Consider the following 22827-nt stretch of genomic DNA (forward strand, 5'->3'; position numbering starts at 1 on the left):
GGGGAAATGCTGTTGTCCCCTGATGGCTGATTCTGGGCTATTTCTCCTCACAAGTCCTACCTCTCTGACCTCATCTGGAAGTATTCTTTGTGCCTTGTTCACTTCATTCCAGCCATGCTTTCTTTTATTCTTCCACCATGCCAGCCTCATTCCTTTCTTTGAACTTTTGCACTTGCTGTTTACCTACTGGAATATTTTTCTTTCATTCAGGTTTCACCTTATGTATCACCTCTTCTAAGGTGTTACCCTGGCCGATCCATCTGAACTAAACCTCCTGCAATCCTATCGCATCTTTAAAGAATTTCTGAATAGCATTTATTGCCAGCTTAAAAAATCTTTGTTTAGAGTCTGTCTCCCCACCCCCACCCCTAGAATGTAAATGCTGTGGGAGAAGAGACATCTGTCTTGTTTACCCCTGAATTCCCAGTGTCCAGAATAGTGTTTGGCACATAATAGGTACCCAATAAATACTTACTGAGAAAGGTACTGGTTCAGGACCAGGGGGTCTTAGATCTGGTCCTGGTACTGCCCCTAAGTCACTGTTAGCCCTAATCAAGATCCTTCTCTCTGGGACTTGGTTTTCTCATCTGTGAACCAGAGGGCTGAGATAGATGATCTGTAAACTCCCTTCTAGCTTCAGTACGAGTTCTTTAAGCCATCAAGAAATTCTGTGACCTTTGCAGCAGGAGAATCTCTATTTTTTAGTTCTTCCAAACCATGCTATGGGAAGTGGGAGAACTTCATGTGCCCAAAGGCAGTGCAAAGCTAGTACTAGTAGCAGGCAGTCAAGCCTTTGAACAATCCCACTACTGCAACTGTTGCCCAAATAGCAAATACCTGGCTTGTTCCTGGACTTGTTTCATGGCTTCCTCCAGAGCCAGCCTTGCTGCTTCCTCTTCCTTTTGCCGTCTGTCCTCTGCTTCCAGCCGAGCCTTCTCTTCTGCTTCCTGTTTCCACTGCTGATACTCCAGCCGTTCTTCTTCAACCATTTCCATCAGGCGCTTTTGTTCTTCTGCTAACTGCATTTCCAATTCCTTCTGCCTTTGCTTCTCTGCCTCTGCAGAATAGAAAGGCAGGTAGGCTCAGCAGGGGTCTCATTATTGGGGAAAACAACTCTGATCTCTCAAGTCTGTGATTCCCAGGGACTCCCAATGAGATATTCTGTAGCTTACCTGACAGCAGGTTGCCAGATCCTCTGTGGGGATTGCCTTGGGTTAATTTACTAACTTAAGAGTCCTTTATCAAGCACCTACTATGTGCAGTGCACTGTGTGCAATGAATACAAAACCTTGGGGAAGAAGTTTCCAGAGCCTGGTACGTTCATGGGTGGTATGCAGATGGGTTGGGGACAGGTGTCACAGCAGGGTCTGGAGAAACTTGGTGCTTACTCAGCTGGACTGACCAGTCTACAGAGTGTCATCTGCTAAAGTGCTTTCCTATTCCTCAAACGTGAGGCCGTAGAGATTCCACACATCACCTGAAAGGCTGCCCTGAAGTTATCCAGATGTTTGACTGTTTCCATCTGCTAGGGAAGGAAGCAAGGAGCAGGGCTATGTCTCCAATTTAGGCAGCTTCTGAGCAATGCTGGAAGGGCAATGAAAGGGGCAGGGTCCCACTTCAGGAGATTACTGAATTGGGAGTGGGACCCAAAAGTCATTTCCACAAGTGAGTCTTTCTTATTTTGATCTAATAACTCACTAGAGTCACACATATTAATCACTTTGAAAAAAATCACCTTATCCATTTAGAGTGCTTCACACTGAGACCTAGGATAGGAGTAACTGGGGAGAGTCAAATGGACACCCACAGTGGGATAAATATGCTTCTGTCCCAGATAGATGGGCGTGGCAGACAGCTGAGTCCCCCTCACCAGCCTTCTTGGCTTCCTCCCGCTGCTGCTTTCTCTGCAGTTCCTGCAGCTTCCTCCCGAACTCCTGTTGCTGCCGAGCTCTCTCCTGGACCATTTGCAACTGGACCCACTGCTCTTTCTCCTCCTTCTCCTGCCTCTGCTGTTCTTCCTCGAGTTTCTGTTTGCTCAAGCTGAGGAAACCCACAAATTGGTCAGGGAAATGGCAGAAAACACTGTCCTTGTAGGACAAGCCGTGCCTCTGATGGAGGCTTTGCAGGCTGCAGGCCACACGGAGCATCCCATTCAGAGGAGACTCGTTTTCTAAGGGAAGCCTAACTGAAGAGCAGAAGCAAGATACACAACAGGCCTGGAACTAGAAGCCTGGAAGTTTCAACACAGCTCTGTGCTCTGGCACGGGGGGCCTAAGTTCCCAGAGCCTCATTTTCCATTCTTATCAAATGGATTTTGAAATTTTGAAATTCCTGTCTCACAGCGTTGTTGTGAAGATTCAGTGAGCCCAGAGGCCTATGGAAGAGCCGAACACAATGCACACACATGTGGCAAGAGGCGCAACAAATGTTTGCTGGACCGGATCTCAAAGCCCTCCCGGGAAGATCCCGTGAACATCTATCTGGAGTAACCCTAATGGTTCAAGACACCACATCTTATCTTTGGTCCAGATTGTCCCTGGGATAACCAGGATAGTGAAAAATGAGACGTGCTGTTTTACTTCAGGGCATGAGCCTCAGAACGAGCTTTACCCCTAGTGGAAGTCAACCCTTGCCTTATCTTCTGCTTCCTATCGTGGCCGTGGCCGCCGTGGCCGCCCTACCCACCGGATCTCCTGCGCGTGGCTCCGCGGCTCCAGCTCCAGCTCCTCCTTCATCTTCTCTGCCCTCTCCAGCTGCTCCTGCTGCCTTCTCTTCCTCTCCACCTCCAGCCGTCTCATCTCGGCCCTCTCTGCTCGCAGCCTGGCCCAGGAAACTTTCTCTGGCTCCCTCTTAGCGAGGAGGGCCTAAGGAACCAGAGTGTTCTTAGTGCAAGGGACGTACGCTAATCACGGGGACCTTGTCTCGGCAACGAGCCATCCTCCACCCACGGGATGTTGCCTCTAATTAGAGATTAGGTGGTTTCCACACTCTGACCACAGCCGTATAAACTCTGCCACCACTGGCCTGGGCTCTGGGATCTGCTCGACCTGGATCTAAGTCTCTCTCTTACTTGCTTCAGAATTTGGGGATAACAACTTAATTTCTCGGATACTGTCTTCCTTTTAGCTGGCTGTTACCAGAATTAACTGAAATAATGAAAGAGACAACATAACGTCTGGTACATCATTTGTCTAGATGCACATTATAATCACCCAAGGAGCTTTTAAAAAGTACTTGAGGCCAAAAGCCCCACCCAGACCAATTAAATGAGAATACCTAGGTGGGAGGCCTTGGTGGGTTTTCAAAAGTTTAATTTAATTGTTTTGGCCACGCCACAGGGCTTGTGGGATCTTAGTTCACCCACCAGGGATCGAACCCAGACCCAGCAGTAGAAGCTCGGAGTCCTAACCACTGGACCGCCAGGGAACTCCTTTTTTTTTTTTTTTTTAATATACTTTTTTCTTGATGGTTAAAAAAAGCATATTCCGGTGATTCTAACGTGAAACCAGGGCTCAGAACCACAGGTTCTAGATAAAGGCTGTTTTAGGGGCAGACTTAGGTGTAGATGTGTCAGACTCATATTTAATCCTATGCAAATCCACTTTTTCAATGAAACGTTCTCTTAGTTTCTGTGTAGAGCGTCTTAGCTTTCTTTTTCTTCCTGATGCCTCCTCCTCAGTCAGAAATATCCTCATGAGGGGAACCTTGAATGGCAACTCTTCCATGGGCACTCTGTGTATCCAACTTGGGGTGGATACTTCCTTGCTTTTTAGCCTTTGCTGAGGCAGCATGGTACTGTGGATTGACAATAAATCTAGAAATTCTGAGTCTATAGCAGGCTCAGAAAAGTTCTGCCCACAGCTTAAAATTTTCATCTGCTGTATAAAGCAGAATCCTATAGTCTAGGCAGCTAGGAAGATTGAGAACTAGAAGGGAAAAATCTTTCTGAAATCCTTTTTGGAAGACCACAGGCTGTAAAATAAATAAATACACAATAATTTAAAATAGTGACAAGAGCTCTGATTTTGGAGTCGAAAGATCTAAGTCTTGGCTCTACCACTTGATGGTTGTGTAACTTCTGGCAACAAACATCTAACTCTTTTAAGCCTCAGCTTCTAGGTCTGTAAAATGGGATGAATCATACCTGGGTCACAAGTGTGTCTGTAAAGATTAAATGAAATTCAGCAGAGTTGTACCATATTTGCATGTAACTTACGAGAGTTTAACCATAGTGGTTTAGCTGTGGGCACGTTTGCAGTGTTTAAAGAAGAGGGAGATAGATGTGTGTGTGTATAAGTTACCCATGGCCCAGATGTGTGCCGCAGAAAAGCAGATTAGGAATGGAGGAATTTCTGCAGCTTTTGAGAGACAAGCAATACATGAACTCCAGGCCAAGTCAAGAATATGTACTTGGCTCTGAGGCCTGAATTCACCTTTCCTTGTAACTGTGAGGCCTGTACCTCTCACAACTGGGTGCTGTGCCAACTTTCTGCTCTTTATGGGTGGGTACCTGCCCTAGTAGTTTGAGAGCCTCACAGAATACATCATTTCAGAGGGGCTTTGCCACCCTGTGTCTTTGATCAGATCTGGCTTCTTAAAGGGTCAGAAGGTACCAAAGTAGAACAAATAAAGCCACTATGTAGTAGAGCTGTTTCAGTAACTGCAATGTAATTCAGGGCAGTTTTTCCCACCTCTGCAGTTGCACCAGTGAGGACTGAAATCCCTCTGGCCAAGGTGAGAATATTGGACCCTACCTTGGAAGGGTCCTTATGGCTTCCCTCTTCTTCAGATTCCATGTTCCCAGGGACAGTTGCAGTCTGGGTGGGCAATGATCTTCCATCTATAGAAACTTGTCTCTCAGGGGCATTAAATTTGGAAGAAAGCCAAGGGTCCTCTACAACAGAGCCTGAAGGAAAGAAACCTCCATCTGAGGTGTCTTTAGTTTTCTTAGAGTTAATGACATCAGGCCCACTCAGCTCTGCTACTATTTCCAGATTCCTTTCCTTCTGTGTCTTTTTCCCTTTGACTCCAGGTTTTTTTTCTCTGGGAATTAGCTCTGATTTCTTTTCAGCCTTTGATTCCTTTGACTTTCCTGGGAGAGAGCGATGGGGGATAGAGACATAGCTAATCAACGTGAACTCTGCGTCCTTTTCAGTAACTTTAAAACTTCCGTGTGCAATGGAATTACCTGGGTGCAGATTCCTGAGCCACACCCCTAGAGTCTGATTCTGTAGGAATCTGCATTTTAACAACCACTCCAAGCGTTTTGAGAAGGGTAGTCCATAGACTACCCTTTGAGAAACTGTCTTATCCTACTTGGATCAACTGTAATTCAGCAGTCTTGCTACTAAAGAACTTCTGATACACCCTGACCTATGGTGGGGGTAAGACTCTCTGGAGGGAAGACCTATAGGTACAGCTGGAAAGTCATGCCTCAGGAGTCTAGCTTGAGGTTGCAGCTTTGTAACCTGGTAAAGTTTAAACCTTCCATACTCTAAGGCCTCTTCCTCAATTCTCCTCTGGGGCCACAAGTATTTCCTTTCCCAGTCCTGCCAATGCTACTCAAGTTACGGGCTACAATGATGTAAATTCAGCAAGACTTTAAAAAGCAAATCTCAAAAATAGATCTGGATGAACAACAAGGTCCTACTGTAGAGCATAGGGAACTATATTCAACATCCTGGGATAAACCATAATGGAAAAGAATATAAAAAAAGAATGTATGTGTAGAACTGAGTCACTTTGCTACACAGCAGAGATTGGCACAGCTTTGTAAATCAACTACACTTCGATTTTAAAAAAAAGAAAAGATCTGACCCAGGAAACTATCCAGTGTCATCCTTTTTGACAGCCCTTGATTTGTTTCGAGGGTCTTCATATGGCTGGGAAAGCATGAGTGTAGGTTTTAGGTTAAAGAAGGTTCTTAGAACACAACATTGTAAATCAACTCAACTCCAATAAAAATTAATTAAAAAGAAAAAAGGAAAGAAAGTCCCCAGAAGCATAGGAACCTGAATTCCTTGTGAGGTGCAACACAAGGAACCAAGAAGAAAAATGACAGCTGGAGTAACCATTCAGAGCATGTTGCAACCTTCCCCTTCCCAAATGCTCTCACGGACCAATTCTCAGATTGACATATTTATTATTCACAGAGGCAGTGTTTGAGAGTTATGAGTTTGGAATCAAATGACAGGACCAGACCCTGGGTCCACCACTTTACCGTTTGATCTCTTTGATGTTACGCAAGTCACCCAACCTCTCCACATGATATAATAATAGCGCTTACTTTATGGAGCTGTGGTGGGGATTTCATGACGTCATAAATGCAGAGCTCCTAATTCAGTGGGTATTCATTTAATAGGTGTTAGTGTTATTATTGTAATTTTCTCTCTTGCTGATTACAGGTCCCTAGGGTCCCCTGGTTTCCTCTATCCTTATCTCCCAAGATATTGACATGAAGTAAGGCTGCAACACCACCTCAGCTGTGGTAGTCAAGGAGACTCAACACAGATAGTTTGTCCCATAGGATCCATGCTGATTCTCCATGGCACCTCCTGGCTACCATTAGGTGTGTTCTCCTGGATGGTCCCTTACCAACAGCAGCCTCTGCTTCCCCATGGAGCTTTCCTTCTCTCTCCCTCTTGGGTGCCTTGGACTTATCTGTCTTGGTTCTTCTCTTTCTCTTGGCTTTGTCAATCAACTCCATCTCCTAAAGGTGAAAAATTAAGGAAAGGGAACATGATATATGTAGAAAGCAAGGAAAAAAAAACCCATCAAAGGGAGATTATGTTGGGAATTCCCTGGCAGTCTAGTGGTTAGGGCTCGGCGTTTTCACTGCCAGGGCCTGGGTTCAATCCCTGGTCAGGGAACTAAGATCCCTCAAGCCCTGTGGCATGGCCAAAAAACAAACAAACAGGACTTCCCTGGTGGCTCAGTGGTTAAGAATCCGCCTGCCGGGCTTCCCTGGTGGCGCAGTGGTTGAGAGTCCCTGCCGATGGAGGGGACGCAGGTTCATGCCCTGGTCCGGGAGGATCCCGCATGCCGCGGAGCGGCTGGTCCCGTGAGCCATGGACGCTGGGCCTGTGCGTCCGGACCCTGTGCTCCGCAGCGGGAGAGGCCGCAGCAGTGAGAGGCCCGTGTACCGCAAAAAAAAAAAAAAAAAAAAGAAAAAAAGAATCTGCCTGCCTATGCAGGGGATATGGGTTCGATCCTCGGTCTGGGAAGATCCGACGTGCCGTGGAGCAACTAAGCCCGTGCGCCACAAGTACTGAACCTGCGCTCTAGAGCCCGCAAGCCACAACTACTGAGCCCATGTGCCACAACTACTGAAGCCCGTGCACCTAGAGCCTGTGCTCCACAACAAGAGAAGGCACAGCAATGAGAAGTCCGCGTACTGCAACAAAGAGTAGCCCCCACTCGCCACAACTAGAGAAAAGTCCATGTGCAGCAATGAAGACCCAATGCAGCCAAAAATAAATAAATAAATAAATAAATTTATAAAACAAACAAACAGAAACAAAAAACAAAAGAAAAGGGATATTATGTTGAACAAGACAGAATGGCTGAGAATGGAATTCATGTGGGTTCCATATGAAGCAGAAGAGTGATATTTATTTATTTATTTTAAATTTATTTATTTATTTATTTATTTATTATGTATTTATTTTTGTCTGTGTTGGGTCTTCTTTGCTGCATGTGGGCTTTCTCTAGTTGTGGCGAGCGGGAGCGGGCTTCTCATTGTGGTGGTTTCTCATGTTGTGGAGCACGGGCTCTAGGCGTGCGCGCTCAGTAGTTGTGGCACATGGGCTCTACAGCACAGGCTCAGTAGTTGTGGCACACGGGCTTAGTTGCCCCACGGTATGTGGGATCTTCCCTGACCAGTGCTCGAACTCGTGTCCCCTGCATTGGCAGGCGGATTCTTAACCACTGCGCCACCAGGGAAGTCCCAAGAGTGATATTTAGAGAATGTGGAGCTTGTAGGGAGATCCTAAGGTTCAGCCTTTGATATAATTTCAGTTATAATTTCATAAAAAGAAAGAGGAATAGAATATACTTTATGATCTGCCCCCTATTTTGTTTTCTTTTTCCTTTTTTGGCTGCACCTCACAGCTTGTGGGATTTTAGTTCCCTGACCAGGGATTGAACCCGGACCCACAGCAGTGAAAGCCCAAGTCTTAACCACTGGACCACCAGGGAATTCCCTGCTCCCTTTTTTGATGCTAAACCATCATCTACAGAGCTGGATCAAAGTGAAGCAGTTTTCACCTTTGATAGATTGCTGTTGCCACAATTAATGGTTAACTAGTTTAAATCAAATCAAAGCCAGCTCTATTCACTGCTGCATCATTTCCTAACTTTTGGGAAACTTCAAGCATATGACCACAGCCATGCCAGTCTTCACCTTTCCCCATGGGCTGGAACAATATAGAGTTTCTTCCTAAGAGAGGATGGCCACGACTACCCACTCAGTACCTGTGATGTTGTGACATAATAAGAAATATATATTTGGTCTTCGTCGCTAGCCTCTGACACAGAACTCCTAAAATTCTTGTACAGGCATACCTCAGAGATATTGTGGGTTTGGTTGCAGACAACTCCAATAATGTGAATACTGGAATATAGCAAGTCACATGAATATTTTTGTTTCCCAGGGCCTATGAAAGTTTTATTTACTTATGTAGTCTATTAAGTGTGCCATAGTGTTATGTCTAAAAAAACAATGTACATACCTGAATTTAAAAATACTTTACTGTAAAAAAAATCATCTGAGCCCTCAATGGGTCGTAATCTTTTTACGGTGGAGGGTCTTGCCTTGATGGCCGCTGACTGATCACGATGTTCGTTGCTGAAGGTTGCAGTGGCTGTAGAAATTTCTTAAAATAAGACAATGATGTTTGCTGCATTGATTGACATTTTCTTTCATGAACAATTTCTCTGTAGCATGCAATGCTGTTTGATAGCATTTTACCCACAGTAGAACTTTCAAAATTGGAGTCAATCCTCTCAAACCCTGCTGCTGCTTTATCAACTAAATTTATGTAACATTCTAAATCCTTTGTCATTTCAACAATCTTCACAGCATCTTCACCAGGAGTAGATTTCAACTCAAGAAACCAGTGTTTTTGCTCCTCCATAAGAAGCAACTCCTCATCCATACAAGTTCTATCATGAGATTGCAGCAATTCAGTCACATCTTCAGGCTCTACTTCTAATTCTAGTTCTCTTGCTATTTTGACCACATCTGCAGTTACTTCCTCCACTGATGTCTTGAACCCCTTAAAGTCACCTGTGAGGGTTACAGTCAGCTTCTTCCAAGCTCCTGTTAATATTGATGTTTTGACTTCTTTCCATGACTCACAAATGTTCCTTTGTTTTTTGGCTGTGCCTTGCAGCTTGCAGGATCTTAGTTCCCCAACCAGGGATTGAACCTGGACCACAGCAGTGAAAGCGCTGAGTCCTAACCACTGGACCATCAGAGAATTCCCCACAAATGTTCTTTTTTTTTTTTTTTTTTTTTTTTTTTGTGGTACACAGGCCTCTCACCGTTGTGGCCTCTCCCGTTGCAGAGCACAGGCTCCGGACGTGCAGGCTCAGCGGCCGTGGCTCACGGGCCCAGCCGCTCCGCGGCATGTGGGATCTTCCTGGACCAGGGCACGAACCCGCATCCCCTGCATTGGCAGGTGGACTCTCAACCACTGCGCCACCAGGGAAGCTCCCCACAAATGTTCTTAATGGCATCTAGAATGGTGAATCCTTTCCAGATGGTTCTCGATTTTGCCCAGATCCATCAGAGGAATCACTAGGTAGGGCAGCTAGGGTCTTACGAGATGTATTTCTTAAAAAAATAACACTTGAAAGTTGAAATGACTCCTTGACATGTGGGCTGCAGAATGTTGTGTTAGCAGACATGAAAACAACCTTAATTTTGTACATCTCCATCAGAGCTCTTGGGTGACCAGGTGCATTGTCAATGAGCAGTAATATTTTGAAAGGAATTTCTTTTCTGAGCAGTAGATCTCCACAGTGGGCTTAAAATACTCAGTAAACCATGTTGTTAACAGATATGCTGTCATCCAGGCTTTGTTGTTCCATATACAGAGCACAGGCAGAATAGATTTAGCATAATTCTTAAGGGCCCTAGGATTTTTGGAATGGTAAATGAGCATTGGCCTCAACTTCAAGTCACCAGCTGCATTAGCCCCTAACATTCAGCCTGTTCTTTGAAGCCAGGCGTTGACTTCTCTCTAGCTCTGAAAGTCCTGGATGGCATTTTCTTTCAGCATAAGGCTATTTCATCTACATTGAAAATCTGTTGTTTGGTGTGGCCACCTTGGTTAATTATCGTAGCTAGATCTCCTGGATAACTTGCTGCAGGCTTCTGCCTCAGCACCTGCTGCTTCACCTTGCACTTTTGTTATGGAGACGGCTTCATGCCTTAAACCTCATGAACTAACCTCTGCTCGCTTCAAATTCTTCTGCAGCTTCCTCACCTCTCTCATGCTTCATAGAATTGAAGAGAGTTAGGGCCTTGCTCTGGATTAGGTTTTGGCTTAAGGGAATGTTGTGGCTGGTTTGATCTTCCATCAAGACTACTCAAACTTTCTCCATATCAGCAATAAGCCTATTTTGTTTTCTTACCATTCATGTGTTCACTGGAGTAGCAGTTTTAACTTCCTTCAAAAACCTTTCCTTTGCATTCACAACCTGGCTAACTGTTTGGTGCAAAAGGCCTAGCTTTTCGGTCTCTCTCAGCTTTCCACGTGCCTTCCTCACTAAGCTTAATCATTTCTAGTTTTTAATTTAAAGTGAGAGACGTGAAACATTTCCTTTTACTTGAACACTTAGAGGCCATTGTAGGGTTACTAACTGGCCTGATTTCAATATTATTGTGTCTCAGGGAATAGGGAGGCTTGAGGAAAGGAAGAGAGGGAATGGCTGATCCGTGGAGCAGTCAGAACACATATTTATTGCTTAGGCTCACCATCTCATATGGGCATGGTTCATGGTGCTCCAAAACAATTAAAATGGTAACATAAAAGATCACTGATCACAGATCACCATAACAAATATGATAATAATGAAAAAACTTGAAATGTTGTGAGAATTACCAAAATGTGACACAGAGGCACAAAGTGAGCCAATGCTGTTGGAAAAGTGGTGCTGAGAGACTTGCTTGAAGCAGGCTGCCACAGACCTTCAATTTGTAAAAACACATTTATCTGTGAAGTGCAACAAGGTGAAACATAATAAAATGAGAGGTATGCCTCTAATTTCTGGAGCATAAACAGGAAAGGAGTGTCTTTTGTTGTTCATTAACAAGCCCCTTTCAACCACACCTGAGCTTATGTTAATGGGGCTATTTTGGAAAGCCCCTAAGGAGGGGGAACCAACCAGGGGATTAGAGGGTTGGACCACCTCAGAGGAGGGGAGAAGGGCTAGAAGTTGCATTAATCACCATTTGCCAGTGATTTAATCAATCATGCTTATGTCATGAAGCCTCCATAAAAGCCCTAACCAAGGAGTTCAGATTGCTTCAGGGTTGGTGAACACATCTATGTAGTAGGAGGGTGGCACACCCCAAACTCCATGGGGACAGGAACTCCTGTGCTTGGGACCCTTCTGGGCCTTGCCCTGTGTATCTCTTCATCTGGCTGTTCATATGTATCCTTTAAAATATCCTTCGTAATAAATCTAAACTAGTAAGTAAGTGTTTCCTAATTTTTGTGAGCTGTTCTAGCAAATTATTGAACATGAGGATGGGTCTTAGGAGCTCCTTATTTTATAGATTGTTGGTCAGAAGTACAGGTGACAACCTGGGACTTGTGATTGGTGTCTTAAGTGGAGCAGGCACGTGGGACTGAGCCCTTAACCTGTAGGGTCTGTGCTAACTCTGGGTAGCTAGTGTCAGAGTTGAATTGTAGGACACCTGGTTGGTGTCTAGAGAGCTGGAGAATTGGTTGATGTGGGAAAATCCTTCACACATGTGGTGTCAGAAGTGATGTGAGTATAGGAAAACTGAGTTTCCTTTTAGTACCTTAGTAGACATTAGAAATGGGTACCCCATCCTTCAGAAGAATGCAACCCAATACTGGGGTGCAGGGCATGGTGAGTGGACCACAGAGTGGATTTCAGCTCCCACTTTCCCCCTTTGCAGGTGCCCTTGTATAGTAAGCAATCTATACAACTGTACATGGCAGCCCTGACGGGAGCACCTTCCAGGTAGGGTTCTGGACCAAGCTCCTACCTAGGTGTTTACACTCACATGACTGATGTTGGTTGGTGTCTGCTGGTTGAACAGTCTTGGTTCAGTCTTCCCTTCTTTTCCTCTTGGAAGAAGAGATATATCTATAGGATCCAACCCGTCTGGGGAGTCAGGCCCATGTCCTGGGAGTCCTCTGTGTTGATGGTGCACATTATAATCTCTGCCCCTTTGAAAAAAGCAAAACAACAGGACCAAACTAAAGAAGAACTCTGATGTATACAACACTATATGTAAAACAGATAAACAAGAAGGATTTGCTGTATAGCACAGGGAACTATATTCAGTATCTTGTAATAGCCTATAATGGAAAAGAACTGGAAAAAAAAAAGATATGTATTGTATAACTGAATCACATGGCAGTACACCTGAAACACAATATTGTAAATCAACTATACTTCAAATAAAAAGAAAAAGAAAAAGAAAAAAGAAAAACTCGTGGACACAGAAGAGGGAAAATGAACAAACATTAATTGAGCATCTGTTTTCTGCCAGGAACTGCATTGTGGTGGGCATTTTACACACTTGGTCAGCCCTGTTTTTCTCAACACATCCCTGAATAAAGGAAATTAGAAAGTTAGTCTTCACTTTTGGGGTTCTCTCAGGCTAAGTTCTAAACCTTAGGGAGAAGGAGAAATAGTTTTTTGTTTTTTAAATTAAATTAAATTTATTTTTTATACAACAGGTTCTTATTAGTTATCTATTTTATACATATTAGTGTATACATGTCAATCCCAATCTCCCAGTTCATCCCACCACCACCACCCCCTGCTTTTCCCCCTTGGTGTCCATACGTTTGTTCCCTATATCTGTGTCTCTACTTCTGCCTTGCAAACTGGTTCATCTGTACCGTTTTTCCAGATTCCACATATATACATTAATATACAATATTTGTTTTTCTCTTTCTGACTTACTTCACTCTGTATGACAGTCTCTAGGTCCATCCCCATCTCTACAAATGACCCAATTTCATTCCTTTTTATGGCTGAGTAATATTCCATTGTAAATATGTAACACTTCTTCTTTATCCATTTGTCTGTTGATGGGCATTTAGGTTGCTTCCATGACTTAGCTATTGTAAATAGTGCTGCAATGAACACTGGGGTACATCTGTATTTTTGAATTATGGTGTTCTCTGGGTATATGTCCAGTAGTGGGATTGCTAGGTCATATGGTAGTTCTATTTTTAGTTTTTTAAGGAACCTCTGTACTGTTCTCCATAGTGGCTGTATCAGTTTACATTCCTACCAACAGTGCAAGAGTGTTCCCTTTTCTCCACACCCTCGAAGAAGGAATAGCTTGCCTCTCTGGGGTTGCATATTTATGACTTTAACAAAATGAAATAGGATTACCTAACTGAAATTTCTTCTATCGAAGGCTTAGCTGAAAAAAAAGTGACCTTTAAGAAAGGTTGTCACAGAAACATGCGCCTATATACCCATTTCTTTATGCCCTCTGAATTCTATTCTTGATCGAATTCAGATACCAAAATGTCACGTACTGTGTTAGTGTGATCCCTTGTAGAACTGCTGTCGCTGACCATGTGTCTGGAGGATAACTGACTTATGTTCTCTGGGTAAAAAGGTCACTGAGAAAGAGCCATACGGATTGAGCAACAGCTGCAGCAGCAGCTACTGTGTGCCAGGCCTGGTCTTGGATATTTTATTTTTTAGCTAAATCAGTATTATATTTACTGAGTTGGGCTAGCACAGCGCCTTACTAGAGAAACTTGAGAAATAGTTATCAAATGAGGTAAATGGAATTTCCTGTAAATATATGAGTCCTTAAATCATTCAATGTCACTCTATGAAACCTATAGAAGAATACTTTAGAATTTAGTGCTAGGAAAACCTTTATTTCCCCTGAGGAACCGGCATGCTGCAAATGAGAACCACAAAACCCGATCGTGTTGCTCCCCCCGCCCCCCCCCCCTTTTTTTTTTTGCTTTCACATTCAGTCTGAAAGTCTGAACTTTGGTCACAATGACTATAATGACTTTTGGGGAGTGTTGGTTTTCTTTGTTCTTTTCCTCCAGATTAAAAATAAATTCTTTTTGATTATCTCATCTTTCTTTTTTGGTGGATAGGGGGTTGTTATTGTAAGCAGTTTAAATCCATTTTGGAGAAGATGAGATACAAAAGTTAAAACGTGGAGTTCTTCCGAGAGCTGCCTCAATACTCAAGTGCCCGTTCCCATTTTTGTTCCTAGAGATCACCCAGCCTTTCTGACCCAGGAGGGAATCCTTATACCCTGAGGCAGGTGAGGGCAGGTTCTAAAGTCACCAAGGCTCATGGGAGGTCACAGAGGCTATTGGTCCAGCTTGCCACTGCCAACCGGGGCTTGAGTAAAGTGACTGGGCCTGACCGGCCGAGCTCATAGTAAGCACATGGTGAGCACACAGGAATCACTTAATACACGTTAGCAATTTGTATTAGTATTATTGGTATTATTGATTTTACCCAGAGCTGAGTGAATGCTGAGAGGAGAAACCAAGGTTGAGCTGAGAGACCTCTGCTTTCGAGGCATGTCTGCAGAGCTCAGATATGTGGAAAAATGGAGAAAGCTGCTTCCACGTAGTTAGAGTTCAACTTTGCTCTTCACCCACCCAGCCAAAGAATATGTTTAAGTAGGAAACACATCACAGTATAATCCTCCCCAAGAATCTTTGTTTCTTAGACAACAGTTTAATTCTGGCTGATAGAGCATGGGGCTGGTTAGCTGAGAATCTTCATGCCTCTTAGAAAAAAACGGAAATGAAATGAATGAAAAAGAAAGAAAAACAAAAGGAGAGAAGTCCATGTCATTATGACTTTGAATACTTACGCCTTTTGGACAGTATCTGCCTCAGGGGTCTGGGTGTGCTCAGCCAGGGAAGCACTAAGAGGGTCAAGGGTCATACTCCTCCGCTCTGGGTCTGTGAAGACAAAGAGCATCCTTAATTAGCAAAGGACAGCAGGCAGTGATCCCACACATGAGAAAACGTCTCCTCTGGTGAGCAGTCAACGGCATGCAGATTAGCACAACAAAGTATGTTATACCTAGGAAACTGGCAAATGCTGCAGAAACTAGTGCTGACACATGGCAAGTGACATTAAAATCAGTAAGCCCCTTTGGGAGAGCAATGTGACAGTACATATCAAGACCTAGAAAAACGTTCTTGTCTTTGATCAGGAATCTCACTCCTGTGTATTTTCATAAGGAAATAATTTAAAAGAAGAAACAAGCTTTTTGTACAAAGTTATTTATTACAACATTATCATTAATAATAAAAAATTAGAAACAGCCAAACAATGGGAAATTTATGATGCATTAATTTGACATTTAGAATTATGGTTGAAAAGATAAATCAGCATGGAAAATATGATATGGAAAATATGATATAATGACAAGTAAAAATAGTAAACTATAGAATTGTGTATTAAAACTGTAAAAGCTGGAAGAGAAAACAGAAAAAGGAAATAACATGCTAGATAAAGAGGTTTATGTGTTAAAAAGGAATGAAATTGAGCTATTTGTAATGAGGTGGATGGACCTAGAGTCTGTCATTCAGAGTGAAGTAAGTCAGAAAGAGAAAGACAAATACTGTATGCTGACACATATATATGGAATTTAAGAAAAAAAAATGTCATGAAGAACATAGGGGTAAGACAGGAATAAAGACACAGACCTACTAGAGAATGGAGTTGAGGATATGGGGAGGGGGAAGGGTATGCTGTGACAAAGCGAGAGAGAGGCACGGACATATATACACTACCAAACGTAAGGTAGATAGCTAGTGGGAAGCAGCCGCATAGCACAGGGAGATCAGCTCGGTGCTTTGTGACCGCCTGGAGGGGTGGGATAGGGAGGGTGGGAGGGAGACGCAAAAGGGAGGGGATATGGGAACATATGTATATGTATAACTGATTAAATTTGTTATAAAGCAAAAAATAAATAAATAAATAAAATTTTTAAAAAAAGGTAAAAAAAAAAAAAAGAGGTTTATGTGTTTAAACTTTTTCTTAAAACCCCAGTGTGGTTACATCATTGAAAAGAAAACTGATTAAAAAAAAAAAGTTATATTCTGAGGAAGGCTTATGCCGGCTGCACAGCTATTGCTGGGTGCTCTGAAGACCATATTGAGTAGTTTTCAGAATGAGAAGTCTCCAGACTGACCTCATATTAGATTAGGCTACTTTTTATTTTAGATACTGTAAGCAATTTTAAATTATGAAACATATATTTCATTGCAGAAAATTTGGAAAACACAAGCATAAAGAAGAACCCTCCTTGCCAATCAACATATAATTATTAGAATGACTAAAAAGACTGACTATATCAAGAGTTGACACAGATGCAGGGGAACTGGGGCTCATTCACTGCTGGTTAGAATGTAAAATGGTACAACCCCTTAGGAAAATAGCTTGACAATTTCTTACAAAATTAAATATTGGATGTACCATAGCATTCAACCATTATTCTCCTAGGTGTTTTACACAAGAGGAATGAAAGCATATGTCCATAAAAGGACTTATACGCAAATGGTCATAGCAGCTTTATTTGCAATAGTCAAAAACTTGAAACAGCCGAAATGCCCATCCACAGGTGAGTGGATAAACAGGCTAGTATATACATACAATGCAATACTATTCAGTAGTAAGTAGAAATGAAGCATTGTTAAACTCAACAACATGGATGAATCTCAAAAGAATTATGGGGAGTAAAAGCAACCAGACAAAGAAACGTTATACATGGTATGCTTCCATTTATATAAAATTCTGGAAACTGCAAACCAGTCTATAGTGACAGAAAGCAGATCGGTGTTTGTCTGGAAATGATAGAGACTGGAGTTGGGGGAGGCATGAGGAAACATTTGGGAAAGATGAAATTTAAAAAAATTTATTTATTTGGCTGCACCAGGTCTTAGTTGCAGCACGGGGGATCTTCAATCTTTGTTGCGGCATGTGGGACCTTTTAGTTGTGGCATGCAGGATCTTTAGTTGCAGCATGTGAACTCTTAGTTGCGGCATGGAAGTCTTAGCTGTGGCATGTGGGATTTAGTTGCCTGACCAGGGATCGAACCCAGGCCCCCTGCATTGGGAGTGCTGTTTCTTAGACACTGGACCAACAGGGAAGTCCCCTGAAATGTTTTATCTTGATTGTGGTGATAGTTTCATGGGTGTCGACATATACAGTATCAGAACTTACCTAGTAGATTTTAAAAGTTCTCATCACAAGAAAAAAAATTGTAACTATGTGTGCTGATTGACATTAACTAAGCTTATTGTGGTAAACATTTTGCAATATAAAGTCACCATGTTGTACACCTTAAACTAATACAACGTTATATATCAATTAATCTCAAGAAATCTAGAACCTCCCCCTACAAACCATAACAATATTTAATGTTTCAATAGAAGAAAATTGTTGGTTGAATAATTTTATATTCTACCAAATAATTATACCTAATTAAAATCTAAGGAAAAGTGAAGTTGATTGCATTAAAATCTTTATAGAAAAAGTAATATTTAACACTTAAAGAAAACTTATCTAATTGTACAATTTAAATAGGTGTAATTTATTATAAGGCAATTATCTCTTGATAAAGCTGCTTAAAAAACTTAAAGATATATTAATACAAATAAAGTGTCTAAAACAGTGCTGGCACCTGTTAAAAACAAGAACCAAAAACAAACAAACAAACAAACAAAAAACCCCTGACTCATGATCCCTCTACTCATATACAACTACAATAAAATACTTTGGTGTGTATACTTTCATGTGTATATAATAAATATATAGAGTTGATAAAATAATGTATATATAATTTTAATCTATTTTTATGTTATTAGAATTTCCCATATCATTAAATATTCTTAAAAATGATTTTAATAGGGCTTCCCTGGTGGCACAGTGGTTGAGAGTCCGTCTGCCGATGCAGGGGGCACAGGTTCGTGCCCCGGTCCAGGAGGATCCCGCGTGCCGTGGAGCGGTTGGGCCCGTGAGCCATGGCCGCTGAGGCTGCACGTCCGGAGCCTGTGCCCCGCAACGGGAGAGGCCACGACAGTGAGAGGCCCGCGTACCGCAAAAAAAAAAAAAAAAAAAAAAAAGATTTTAATAACAACATAGCATTTCATCATATGGATATACCATAATAGACTTAACCAAACATGTAACTTTTAAAATTCAGGTTGTTTTGAATTTGTTTTATAACTAAAATGAACTTTGCATAGCATATCCCTGAAAGGAATGTTTCTGATTATTAAAGGACTTACTCGTTGTCCACATCTATGATTACTGAAGAATGTACAGTCTTAAAGGCACAATGTCTGCTGCTGAATTGCTCCCCAGAAAATTTGTACCAATTTACACTCCAAGGTAATGGTCATTCATTCCTTTATTTATTACATGTTTATTAGATACCTACTACCTGATGGTCGTTGTGTTAGGTGCTGGGAATATAGTGGTGAGTAGGACGGATTCACACATTGGTCTCAGGAAGCTTAAATTTTAGTGGGGAAGATGGATATTAGCACAAAGCAAAACAAAGCAAAACGAAATAATTTAAAAAAATGTTTTTTGAAAGGAAGACTCAATATTCAATCCTCACTTCTCTCTTTGAGCAGTAGATTCTTGCATGAATTAATTGAGTTTTCCTCAAATTTGTTTAAAGGTATTATAACTTTAAAGAAAGATTTGAAAAGAAAAAATTTACCTGTCATCCCACCAGCATTATTCCCTTAATCCTAGTTTATCCATTTTTCAGTGTTCTGTGGTGTCTGCACCACCACCCAGAGGAACTTGGGTTCTCTTCTGCCATTCCCAAATGTTAAGGGTGGCATCTACTATCTCATACATCAACCTCCAGACTTTGGAGTAGGGACAGAATTGTTCATGTACATGGTGGTTGAGGGAACTGGAAAGGTTGATTGCGGTGGTACCCTGGAATTTGTTTTGTCTTGGATCATATGTAATAGTAATAGAGAGTGGGAGCTGATTTAAGTATTTTTGTGATTGAGAGGAATTCTGTGAGAGTTTCTTTCCCTAACTTGGCTGGCTTGGTAAAAGCTGTCTCATTGAACAAGTTTCACTGCGCCTCACCACTATTTTGAACTTTGGGACAGGGCACCATATGACCAGCAGAGGGCGCGTTTGTATTGACCAAAAGATGGGGTTCTACAATTGGTGTGATTTCACCACTTTGATTAGAATTGAAATCCTGTCGCTGGGACGTGGACCATAGCAGGGTGTTTTGTTTTGTTTCTCTAGTAAAATAACCTTATATTTAGGAAGAATTGGAATAAACTAAGTCAGTACTTTGAATAATAACCTACAACTTTTAACTGCCTTAAAAAAATCTGTAAAATATTTTAGGAATGCAGAGTATAGAAAAATGACCGTATAATGATTACCCAGGAACTTACCACCTACCTTTGTGAAATCTTAACATTGTGCCATATTTGATTCACATTTTTTTTCTAAAGAAAACATTTAAGATATAGTCTAAGACTTTATTGTATCACATATAATCCTATTCCCCTCACTCTCCCCCCAGAGGTAAACATTCTCTTAAATTTGGTATTTATCAATTGACTGGGTTCAGAATATGCTATCCCCAAACATGGCACCTTGGCATACTGAGTATTTTAAGCTGAAGGAATTTGAGAAAGGGCAGTGTTATGAGACGGCTACTCATGTGAGAGGTAGGTTCTACTTGGAGGAAAGGGGTGCCCTTATCCCTGAAGACAGAGAGATTCTGAGAGGAACCCAAACAAACAGGCCTTACTCTGTTTCCCCCAGTTTATTACCCTTTGCGCTTACCTTTTGTACTATCACATTGTCCACTCTTTATCAAACCAAGTATAAAGATGCTCAGGCTTAACTACTTCCTTATGAATCTTCCTGCATCACATAAAGCTTACATTAAATACATTTGTGTGCTTTTCTCCTGTTAGTTTGTCTTTGTCAGTTTAATTTTCCAGCCCAGGCAGGGCCTCTAAGAGAGTAGAAGAAAAGTTTTTTCTCTCCTACACTGTCCTCATGTATATTTTTATATCTTTACCACATATAAAGCACTTCTAAACAACATATAATATTATTTTACATATTAAAACTTCGTACCAGTCGTATCATTTATGTCACTTTTGCAACTTGCTTTATTTTGCTTAAAATCTTGTTTTTGAGATTAACCCCTGTTAATACATATAGTTTCCATTCACTTATTTTAAGATCTTGTACCTTATTATACCGTCATATAAACTTACCACAATTTATTTATCAATTTTGCTATTGATGGCTTTTTTATTTCCAGTTTTTTGTGATTACAAACAATGCTGCAATGAACCTTCTTGCGTGAGTCACTGTTCATACATGAAAGAGTTTCTCTAAGGTATACCTGGGAATGGACTTGTTCAGTTGCAGGGTATAGGCATCTTCAATTTATTGGGTATTTCCAAATTGCTCTGAGTTTCTAAAACTCCATATCCTCATAATAATGAGTGTGTACAGACAAAATTTTTTGCTAATCTTGTATATATGAAATATCTTTTTCTTTTAATTTGAATTTTCCTGATTAGCAAGTTTGACTAAGAAATAAATGGTCATTTATTTAGGTTTCCTCTTCTGTTAATTACCTATTAGTATCTTTCACCCATTTTTCATTTGGGTTGATTGTCTTTTTAAAAAATTAATTAATTAATTAATTAATTAATTTTTGTCTGTGTTGGGTCTTCGTTGCTGCACGTGGGCTTTCTCTAGCTGCGGCGAGCGGGGGCTACTCTTCGTTGCGGTGCATGGGCTTCTCATTGCAGTGGCTTCTCTTGTTGTGGAGCACAGGCTCTAGGTGTGTGGGCTTCAGTAGTTGTGGCACGCGGGCTCAGTAGTTGTGGCTTGCGGGCTTCTGAGCACAGGCTCAGTAGTTGTGGCACATGGGTTTAGTTGCTTCGTGTCATGTGGAATCTTCCCCGACTAGGGCTCGAACCCATGTCCCCTGCATGGGCAGGCAGACTCCCAACCACTGCACCACCAGGGAAGCCCGGGGTTGATTGTCTTTTGCCTTCTCTATTTGTAGCAGTTTTTGGTGCATTTGGGGTACTAATACTTTGTTGGTTATATGCACTACAGATGTTGTCTTCTAATCTGTATTTGTCTTTTAACTCTGTTTAACATATCAGAAACTTTAATTCTAATATAGTTGGGTTTGTCAATAATTTTCTTTATGGTTTGTGTTTTGAATCATGGGTAAGAAAATTTTCCCTTTCTCAAATTCATAAAGATATTCTTGTATATTTTCTTCTAAAAGATTAAGAATTTTGCTTTTTCACATTTATATCCTGAATACATCCGTTATTTTGTGAGGTAAGGATTTAAAAATTGGATAACCAGTTATCTGAAAATTATGTAGGGAATAATAGCTCATTCTCTCCCCACTGTTTTCTAATACCACTTTTGTCACATTTCATTTCTGTATATGGGTGCATTTATTTCTGGATTCTCCCTTCTGTCTGTCCCTAAGTCAATATCATAGCCTTAAAGTAATTTTTGATATGCGGCTGGGTAAACTCTTCCTCTTTGTTTTTCTTCAAAATTTTATTGGCAGGACTTCCCTGGTGGTCCAGTGGGTGGCCCCCCAATGCAGGGGTCCTGGGTTCTATCCCTGGTCGGGGAACTAGATCCCACATGCAGGCTGAAATTAGGAGTTTGCATGCCGCAACTGAGAAGTCCACATGCTGCAACTAAGACCCGGTGCAGCCAAAATAAATAAATAAATAAATAAACAACTAACTAACTAACTACTCCAGGGAGACCCATTCATTGGTGGGGACCCCACACTTTAAAAAAAAATTGTATTGGCTATTTTGGACACTTCTTTATGCATTTTGCGATCAACTTATCATGTTCCACCAAAGACCCTACTGGGGATTTTAAAAAATAGAGTTGCATTGAATTTATAGATTAATTTAGGGAGAACTGTCACCTTCAAATCTTTGAACATTATATATAGCACTATATAGAATGTTATATTTATTCAAGCCTACTTTTAGTTAATTTAATAAGATTTTATAATTTCTTCATGAACGTCTAACATCTTTTTAGATTTATTGATTTATTGCTTTTAAAATTTATTGATATATATATGTTTTAAAATTACATTTATTCTGCCTTCCTATATAATATGTACCACTAGATAACTAAATAGTAGAAGAGAAAAAAAATTTTTTTTGGTAGGAGTTTCCCAAGTAATTCATAACCTTTAATGAATGAATGGATCTGTAGCTGGTGGCATCGTGAAGAGACGGGCAAACATTACTACTCCTGATGGAAGAACACAGTGCCCTCCATGAAGTGGTCTTGTGAAAGCCAATCCTGAATCTGCTCAAGTCTCTAGATCCAAGTTCTAACTTACAGAAAATACAGAAGACAGAGAAACATGTTAAACTATACCTTGAAGATTCAATCAGCGAAATCTAGATTGTGGGAAACTCTACAGTAAAAGTCACCCAGTTTCCTAAAAATAAACTAAGTGAGGGGAAAGAAAATAGAAATGAGAAGACTCGATAAATTAAAGGACCCTTAAAAGCCATATGTTG

General features: G+C 41.3%; 1 protein-coding gene across 1 annotated transcript in view; it reads right to left on the reverse strand.

The window, feature by feature from the left end:
• Positions 1 to 22827, reverse strand: part of KIAA2012 (KIAA2012 ortholog) — a 120686-nt gene that overhangs the window by 1149 nt on the left and 96710 nt on the right. The window contains 7 exon segments of the mRNA XM_060106674.1: positions 838 to 1057; positions 1871 to 2040; positions 2686 to 2864; positions 4755 to 5092; positions 6595 to 6709; positions 12263 to 12428; positions 15083 to 15173. Of these exon segments, the coding sequence (XP_059962657.1) occupies positions 838 to 1057; positions 1871 to 2040; positions 2686 to 2864; positions 4755 to 5092; positions 6595 to 6709; positions 12263 to 12428; positions 15083 to 15173 (1279 nt within the window).

This window comes from Mesoplodon densirostris, chromosome 8, assembly GCF_025265405.1.
Source record: "Mesoplodon densirostris isolate mMesDen1 chromosome 8, mMesDen1 primary haplotype, whole genome shotgun sequence".
Lineage (NCBI taxonomy): Eukaryota > Metazoa > Chordata > Mammalia > Artiodactyla > Ziphiidae > Mesoplodon > Mesoplodon densirostris.